General features: G+C 37.2%; 1 protein-coding gene across 1 annotated transcript; it reads left to right on the plus strand.

Annotated features, from left to right (window-relative positions):
• The first annotated feature begins 460 nt into the window (after positions 1-460).
• LOC149951465 (uncharacterized protein F54H12.2-like) lies at positions 461-1,798 on the plus strand. The gene is made up of 2 exons (XM_090169558.1): positions 461-1,180; positions 1,343-1,798. Exons 1-2 carry the CDS (start codon positions 461-463, stop codon positions 1,796-1,798), a joined length of 1,176 nt encoding a protein of 391 aa, XP_090025684.1.
• The last annotated feature ends 8,289 nt before the right edge of the window (positions 1,799-10,087 follow it).

Raw genomic sequence — 10,087 nt, forward strand, 5'->3', positions numbered from 1 at the left:
AGAAACATGTCTCCACGTAATCTGGATCACGTTTCTGTAAACGATTATAATAACTATTACTTAAATCAAATTGGACACGGATCAATTCCGGTATACCGTGGAGTAGCCGTGCAAAGAGGATATGGTCTTGGAAATATATTAGCCTCGGCATTTCGGTCGGCCATGCCTTTACTCAAAAAGGGTGCCACATTCCTTGGTCGAAAATTTTTAAATACCGGAGCAAAAATTGCTTCCGACGTCTCGAGTGGTGTGTCTATTAAAGACGCGTTAAAATCTCGGGGGAAAGAGGCGGGGAAAGAAACCTTAAGAAGAGCCGCCGAAGCAGTGAGTAAACTTAGTGGAAATTGACGTAAACGGAAACGTAAAACGTCTCCCATCATCAGTTCAGTTCGAACCAGGAAGAAGAAAAGACGTTCTCTGCTTCAGTCTGATATATTCTCGTAATCATCATCATTGAACAATGTCTCTAGCTCACCCCAGTTCGCAGAACAGCATTAGCTCGGAACTTGATTTATTTCACGTACCTTATACTCAAACTGGTATAATAGGAAGTCAATGGGTTGAATATAATCCAACATCGAACATAAATGAAAACCAAGCAATTATCTTTAATATCGCTGGAAACTCGGAGACTTACATTGATTTGAAAAATACTTTACTTCAAGTTCAAGTGAAAATTGTGAAAGCAGATGGAACTCTACCAAAACCCGATATTTACGACCCTGTATCTAAAACCACAACTCCTGCGGACAAAGTTGGTCCGGAAAATTTGTTTTTACATAGTCTCTTTGGCGAAGTTCACGTATCATTAGGTGACAGATCAGTTACATCATGCCCTCAACAGTATCATTACAAGAGTATGATTCAAACGCTCTTGACATATGGTGGGCCAGCCAAGGAAAGTTTCTTAACCGCGTCTCTATTCTATAAAGACAAAGCCGGGAAATTTGACGAATTTTCCAATAACGACGGATTTAAGAAACGTGCAAAATTGGCTCAAGAAGGTGTTATTGACATGATAGGAGTTGTACGAGCCGATATTTGTCAACAAAATCGACTTATTCCTAACCTGATAGATCTAAATTTCAAGTTTATCAAAAGCTCAAACGAGTTTCGTTTACACACAGACGGTGAAAAATGCAAAGTCATTTTCACACACGCATCAATGTTTGTCAGAAAAGTTAGATTGACGCCAGAGATTATGTTATCCCACGCTAAAACTTTGGAACTGGCAACAATGAAATATCCTATCACCCGTACGGAATGTAATTCATTTTCAATTTCCCAAGGCAACAAAATATGCGTCAAAGACAACTTATATAATGGTCAAATACCGAGTAAGGTGGTGATCGGATTTGTGGACCAGAATGCGTATTTGGGAGACTACAAAATGTCACCTTTTAACTTTAAAAATTTTTCGTTAACTCAAATCGCCCTATACCTTGATGGTAGTAGTGTCCCGGCAAAACCATTAAACCCAAATTTCAAAGATAAGTTGTTTATACGATCATACGCCAACCTCTTTCTTCAAACTGGTCAATGGAATATTGATGAAGGAAATTTCATCAACCGTGATGAATTCGCCAATGGAAACGCACTATTCGTATTCGATTTAACTCCCGATCTCAATGGAAGTTCAACTGACTGTTTTAACCTGATAAAGAACGGGAGCGTTCGTCTCGAATTAATATTCGGAGAATCATTGCCGTCAACAGTTAGCGTGATTTACTATTCCGAATATCAATCTTTGGTCGAAATCGACAAGAACAGAGCAGTTTTATACGACCAAAGTTCGTAATGGACTCGCAACAACTTGAAATCATACTCAAGAAAGACCCGTATACCAAATATTTGTTCAGAGGAGCCTTCCCGGCCGACAAACTTCCCGAGAATGTGAAAACGTATCCTTCACTTTACATCGTGAACACTGATACGTCCAAAGGAGTAGGAGAACATTGGTGTTTGATATATCTCTCAAGGTCACTAAATTGTACATTCTTCGAGAGTTTCGGGAACAGTCCTGATTTGTTTAAATTTAACTATTTTATAGAGCGAAACAGCTTAACTGTGACGTATAATTCTGTTCAATTACAAGGAAATTCTAGTAAGACCTGCGGTGGTTATTGCGTTTATTTTGCTATTAACTTGTGTCGGGGAATAAAATTGTTTAGTATATTGGAAAGATTTTCTGAAAACAAAAATGTAAACGATCGTATGATATCTGAATTTATGTATAAGAAATACTCAATAAATTTGTCATAAAAATATTTTATTTGGTTTTATAATGTCCATGGGCTAAAGTTGTGATACCATCGTCTAAAATATAACGTTTATCATCGCACGGGCTTAAACACAATTTGTTTTGTCGCACAGTCGTCACAATATGTTTATTACTAACAACCCGTTTCATTTCCGCGACCGTTAGTTTAGTGTTTAGGAGACAGTCGCGATATTCCGCGTGACGGACGCGCTTCTGCACAACGCGTTTACACACACCCTTGCAAGTCTTTTTCTCGCCTTTAGATGACAATATAGAGTACATTTTGGGTCTAAGTCCGCAAAATTCTTCAATCGGTGTGCCGTCCATCTCATCCTTAAATTTGCCTAGCCTCTTTTTGTTGGTTTCGTCGAACAGAGGATGATTTTTGGGGTATCCCGAAAAGTCATATTTCTCTTTTTGTTGGGCGAAATCTTCGTACAAATCAGGGGTTTCGATTTGGTACGTAAGACTGTCTACAAACATAGAATACATTATTAGTTATGTTATGAAATAACCTTAGAAGATTTATGTACTTACCAGTATCTGTGAAAAGAAGTTTAGCCTTTTCACCGTACTGTTGCTTTATGACGTCGTAGTGGAATCTATACATTAAAAGTTTCGATAGATCCAAAATGGCGAAACCCGTATATATAGGACAAGGTCATTTTGAAAAATAGTGAATTTTTCAAACGCCGGGGAACTAGCTTTCTTTACCGCCTTTTCAGGTGTTGTTACTAGCTTGAAATCCTTACGTAAACGTAAGTTTTCCATGGTTTTACCTTTAAAAATAATAAATTTAAAAATTTAATTTATTTTATTTTTTTTAATTATATTTTAATTTAATTTATTAATTAATTTTTGAAATAAAATTTAATTACTTACCAAACACCGCATTATTCATTAATTTGAATAAATCCTTTTCAAAGTCATTAGCCGCCATCTTCCTTTTCTCTGTGTTGAAGTCGATGTAAGACTTCAACCAGGTCCCTTGCTCAAATTTCAAAATTCGATGAATTTTAGATATTTTAAGCCCCTTTTCTACGTAGTATTTCATGTTTCGATAATGAATTACGTATCGTTCTTTATTGAAAAGATTAGGGACCAATTTCGGCAGACTTTCTTTGATTGGAATTTTCAATTTCGTCATTTGGGATTTGGAATAGTCGGATAACGCCTCGGGTTTAATTGACATCGATTCTGGTGCCAGTGGGTAGCAATTATGGACATCGTGTAATGCGCTGGGATATTCTAGGTCTACTTCTACAATAAATCCTTCCGGAGAATTGTCGGGACATCTAAGGATTTCCCGTTCACTGTCTGAAGACGGATCAATCCATTCGAAATTTTTCATGGGTAAGGCGTCGCACATGACTGTTCCATATAAGTTATTTGCGTCTGTTGATTAAAATTATCATTAAAATTAATTTTTTTTTAATTAATTTTTTTTGTTTAATTAAATTTTTCATTAAAATTGTGATTATTCTTACCGAGATAGCAAATATATTTATCGGGTTTGGAAGGGTCATGTGATTCGAGGTATTTGTTGTTCGCATGAGCGAAACGATGACTTATCATTGATACACCACCTCGAATACCCTTTTCCATGAACAAATGCATGTCCTCATCTAGAAATAAGTCCAAGCGCACTTTCGTCATAAAAAGGGCCGCTTGCCACGCAAAACCCGGGCCTGTGTACGAATGTGCTGGGTCTAGACGATACGAATTCATGCACATCTGACGGAAATTTTGAAAAACGTCTGCCAGAAGTAATTTGTCGGATAAAACGTAAAGGTCGTGATACCGTCCTGTAAGAATAAAAACAACCGTTAATTTATTTAAATAAACAATAATTAAGTAATTCATACCCAAATTTTCTACGTTGAAAGTTTTCCATACGTTTTGCGCATGGGTATAGTCCGCATCAGCTAGGGGTTCTTCTGTTAGATCGTTGTAAAAGCACTCGATAGGTGGTAGTTGTTTTTCTTTGAAACGATCTTCAGAATCCATATATGAATAAGGATAAACCCCTTTACGAAGGAGTAGTTTCACCTCCTCGGGTTTAAACACTGAGTTCATCACGGAAAATGTTCCGGAACCACCCTTTGCTAGATTTGAAACCAACGTTTCAAGTGAGGCTGGCAAGAATCTGATACTGTCTACAAACCGCAACTTTCCAAGCGAGAATGAAATGTATGTTTCACTATTGGTTGCGATACAATCAATATTTTTCGTCTTAATCTTCGCAATATGCTGCATAATAAGATGCGCGTCGTATCTGTGAGATTTTCATCTTATAATTAAAATATTCTTCAATTAAAATTAATTTGCGTTTATATTACCTGCTTAGATTATGAAGAAAAACTGGTATAAATTTGGGCGCTTTTAACTTCAAATTGCAGCTTTGACACGCGCATCCCCTGTAGGCTCCCGTGTAGTGGTCGTGGTCACGGGTTTTGATTGAAGTTTTTGTGAATGCTTCTTGACAAACGTAACAAGAAGTTGCTGCACTGAACAAACGACTTAAAGGTATCTAATTCAAATGGAAATGTAATCTCCGCTAAATTGAGTTCGTTCTCGTAACGCTTATAATTATAAATACGGCTAGGGTGGTCTTTGGTTGGGTGTAGTTTGGCCAATATTGACCACAAGAAACATTTATTGTCACTTGGGTTTTCAGGGTTCACGTTTACCGTAGCCCGTTTATTTTCAATCACAGGTGGTAATTGAAAATATGTACCCCCTACGAGTGGTAAGTATTGTATAATGTTTATTTGTAAATACAAAATTCTGTCTAAAACCCATCCACTTCCGAGTCCTTCATAGTTGTTCATACTATCAGCGATTTTATCTCGGCTAGAGTTTATTTGCTGAGGGATTATTTCGGGTGACAACGTCGCGTGTGTAAAACCCCTGAAGTACGGCATTGCCTCAACGTCCGTACCAGTATTTCCAAGCTCACGAGTATACCGCGCACGCACCACCATATACCATTTTATACCTTTATTGGTATTTAGTTTGTTTTTCATATATCCTTCGACCGTGTCGCGATGTTCGTTGATGAACAACACTGGATCAGTAATGCCATCTGGTGCCGTTATTCTCGCTGAAAAAATTGCGTCACCAAGCGCGTTAATTTCTTCAATTTGAAGTGGTTGATTGGCTGGTAGCACTGCTGGTGGGTGAGCTAGTAGCACTTCTGGTTGGGTTGGTGGTTGACCAACTGGAATGGCAGTGGGTGGGTTAGTAGGTGGGTTAGTGGGATAGTTAGTAGGTTGGTTAGTGGGTGGGTTAGGAGCGGTGACTGCTTGTTGGTCAACAACGTCTGAAGCAACTGCGGTTGGTTGATGATGTAGGGTTTGAACATTATCCCAATGCTCACCAAGCCATTCATCTTCAGGATGCGAGTCCAATAGATTGTTCAAGGGATCCGGTTGTTGAGATTCGGGTTGAACGATTACGCCGTCACCGTGTTGAACGTCCCAGTTTTCCATAAAGTCTTTTAAACCCTCATCATCTTGGGTGCTTAATATAATGTCGCCTTTATCATTAAACATCACTCCTAGAGCGTCCATCGCGCGATCACACTCGCTGTGCGTAATTTGCGGTGTTAACGATTGCGCGGCTTCCACGCGCACAACATAATCATTGAGTTTATCATCACCATCTTGGGTAGACAATAACTCGTTTAACGAGTCGTTGTCGAAGCTTTCGGAGAATAAGTGCAACGAATTGTCCATAATCGACTCGTGATTATTTACATCCGCAACCGCAGCGTCTAATAACTCATTAAGAGAATGTACTCTTAAAGGATCGGACGGTGCATGATCTTCTAATAGAAAAATTTATTTTATTTTATGTAAGAAATAATAAAATCAGTTAAGAAACTTACCATTTTCAACTCTGACTCTTTTAGGAGGATTTGAGTCTGGGGATGAAGCCCTTTTTACAGGAGAGTTCGACGGACCCAGTTGCGGGAAGGGGGCTCTAGCGCTTCGGGGTGATAGCTGAGCCTCGGTTGACGGTGAAACACCCGTACCTAGAGGCGGCGTCACTCGTTCCAGATCGACGATACGTGGTGACGGCTCGGATCTAGGAGGAGGTTCGGACCTCGAAGACGGTCCGGGTTGGGGAAACGACATCGACGGTGGTTGCAGAGACAGGACGGGTACCGCGGGTTGACCGTGATTATTTTTACGTTGATGACGTTTAAGGGCATCACCTCTCGAAAAAGACTTATCACACACGGAACAATGAAACGTAGAATTACCGTGAACAGTTATCATATGACGGTCGAGACTTCTCTGGTGAATAAAAACCACGGAACAGGTACTACAAGAATACATCTTGATCCCGAATGTGACCTTTTCAACCTTACACGTCCCTTTTATACCGACTGATAGACCTAACATGATTCGGCACTTTTAGCGTTTCACCACCTAGATTTCGATTGGTCAAAAATGGCGTATGCCTAAACAGTGTCCGAGAGGGATCTCAATCCCGTGTTTACCCCGAACACAATATGGTGCAATTTTTTGCGATGCATCTCTCTCCTAGCTTTACTAGTTCTCCACCCAACGGAAAGCGGGGACTGTCAATCAGGATTATAGCCCTTCTTTTCCGGAGGTGGGTAATGAGTTGACGGTCAACCATTAATACACAGAAAGGCGGCTGCCTTCTACAATTCACCACCATGGTGGTCTAGCGTTGCTAGTTCACCACCCAGCACCACCCTGCCTTTGTACGTTCACCACCAGCGCCACCCTGCCTTTGTACGTTCACCACCCGGGTGGTGGCCTTCCACTGTATACTCCCTGGGACCGGCACGAGGACCCTACTCTCGTCTATTCTTTTCGACCCCTCTCGCTTCGCCGGACAGCCCGCGATTATAATACTACAACCGTCGCCTTACTGCCAAGTAAAAAACGTCTAATTCGTAGAGTTTGAGTTATTGAACTCGTACCTCCTGTCACAACGGGATAAAGCTTTACTACCCTCGCCTTCGCTACTAGGTAACATTCACCCATATTTGGCCCAGAATGCATGTACTATTTTGACCTTTTTCGCGTAATCTGGGATGGATTCGGAATACTGAAGAAACCTTTATTATTATTAATATTACTAAGTATGTAATTAGTAATATTAGTAATAATAATTATTATACCATAGCTGTATAAATTGTGTATGCAATCAATAAGCCTAAAAGTGAAATGAATAGAAAATAAACCAAATATTTTGCGTTTTTTTTACAGTTTTTATTTTATTCAAACATTTTTACCTCTCCGAGGGGACAAAGTCCCCTAGGAGGGGTTATACAATCACCGTGTCTGTCTGTCAGGCCTGCGAACGCGTTCGCATTTTCGGGGCAAAGGGTAATCACTGCGTACGCAGTTTATTGGCTCACTGCGTTCGCAGTTTCTCGAAGGGTTGGCAAAACCACCGTGTGACGGTGAGCTTTAACGGATTGCTTTACGATTGGGTTTGGTTTGGTTTGGTTGGTCTTTTTCGTCAACGCTCACCATCGCGTCAGTTTTAATTCAGTTTGATTGGATATTTCGTTAATGTAATGTTTATGTGTAGGTTGTGAATGTTGAGTTCGTGTTGTGATGCTTGTAGGTGTTGAGTCTGTTGTGTTTGTATGGGCGTTTTCTCTCCAACTTCTTCTGAATGATTTTGGGACGGATCGAGTGCTGAGTGTTATGCAACCTCTCAACGTCCAATGGCAGGGTTTCCACCATTTGTACACGGTATTCGTTTTAGTATCAATTTGCGATTTTTTGACGCCGGCCGGGAATCGAACCCGGGTCTGCTTCGTGCAAGAGATGTACTCTAACCACTCAGCCACCAACGCTTGTTAACTTACGGTGTTTTTCTAAAAAAACAGCTTTGGCGAATGTCCTTTACAAAGTTATAACGTTAGGTACTATAATTTAACTATATTTAATTAAATATTTATAAATTATATTAATCTTATATTTAATTAAATATTTATAAATTATATTAATCTTATATTTAATTAAATATTTATAAATTATATTAATCTTATATTTAATTAAATATTTATAAGTTATATTAATCTTATATTTAATTAAATATTCATAAATTATATTAATCGAACCCGGGTCTGCTTCGTGCAAGAGATGTACTCTAACCACTCAGCCACCAACGCTTGTTAACTTACGGTGTTTTTCTAAAAAAACAGCTTTGGCGAATGTCCTTTACAAAGTTATAACGTTAGGTACTATAATTTAACTATATTTAATTAAATATTTATAAATTATATTAATCTTATATTTAATTAAATATTTATAAATTATATTAATCTTATATTTAATTAAATATTTATAAATTATATTAATCTTATATTTAATTAAATATTTATAAATTATATTAATCTTATATTTAATTAAATATTCATAAATTATATTAATCTTATATTTAATTAAATATTTATAAATTATATTAATCTTATATTTAATTAAATATTTATAAATTATATTAATCTTATATTTAATTAAATATTTATAAATTATATTAATCTTATATTTAATTAAATATATATAAATTATATTAATCTTATATTTAATTAAATATTTATAAATTATATTAATCTTATATTTAATTAAATATTTATAAATTATATTAATATTATATTTATTTGATTTCCTGGGTGTGCGAGTCATTATATGATATTGAAAATTGGACGGTATTGGTCTTTTTCATGTGGTATGTGTCACAACGTCAACAGGAAGTGAACGAGTCGTCCACTACCAGATATCTACGGTATCTTCATCAAGGGCGAGTGTTGAAATAAAATGAGCGTCAAAGATGCGGCAAGTATTTCGTAAGCGAGAAAATTCCAAAAAGCCTCTGTAGATATTTCTTTCATTAAAATTTGCTTCGTATTATATTTAACTGATAAACTTGTTCTGTAAAAAGGGTTTAATTCAATTGTGCATTGTTATAGTACGTCTAACTCACTGTTGTAACTACTTAACTTATGGTATTCTGAATAAATTAAAATTGGTCGTTTCGTCTCAATTATTTTAATTATAATTAAAATTTTATACCGGGCGGGATAGAACTGGGATAACATTTTTAACAAATAACTCTAAATTGCGGAGATATATCTTTAAGGATTATCTCGAGAAATTAATACCACTAGGGACAATTCTTCCAATTTTCAATATCATATAATGACTCGCACACCCAGGAAATCAATAACTGCATTAGGAATCGTAGATGTCCAAATATCCACACCAATAACAAATGTATTAACAAGAAGCGAAAAACTTACCATTCACAAAGCACAGAAAGCCACTTGACTAAACGACAGCTCGTATATCAACTTGTTTTTAAATGCATTATTTAAACTTACCCACTATTACACGTTATGCAATAACTTTCATATTTAAAATCACATTTTTGAGTCTACAATAGTTTTCCAAATTCTTTCCAAATAATTGAATTTCTTATTGATGTGCGGTTTTTAATTATTGACATGACAATCTAATTGGACATTAGCGGCGTGGCTATTCCACTCTAATACGGCAAGAGTGGTGCTCATTCGGTAATTGCTCACGCCGTAACAGATTCTTTTGTCAACGTAAGTGAGACATGTATTGTTGAAGCGTAAATGCAAGGGGACCGTTGTGGGTAAGACAAATTCAAGGCGGACAGGCACAAGAAATCCTAGGCCTTTAAGGCAATTTATTGCTAGTGTGGCAAAAACTGGATTGGTCATCTTCTATATAAAACTACTCTTCATGAAGAAACAGATATTGATGAAAACCACGTTCAAGTTCAAATACATGTAGAAAATGTTTAATG

Source organism: Leiobunum rupestre, chromosome 3, assembly GCF_980474605.1.
Source record: "Leiobunum rupestre chromosome 3, qqLeiRupe1.1.hap1, whole genome shotgun sequence".
Lineage (NCBI taxonomy): Eukaryota > Metazoa > Arthropoda > Arachnida > Opiliones > Sclerosomatidae > Leiobunum > Leiobunum rupestre.

Excerpts from the sequence above, each read along its gene's own strand:
- LOC149951465 (XM_090169558.1), top strand. The coding sequence starts at position 461 with ATGTCTCTAGCTCACCCCAGTTCGCAGAACAGCATTAGCTCGGAACTT. Across the intron at positions 1,181-1,342 it reads CATCAATGTTTGTCAGAAAA|GTGGTGATCGGATTTGTGGA; the intron begins GTTAGATTGACG and ends ATACCGAGTAAG.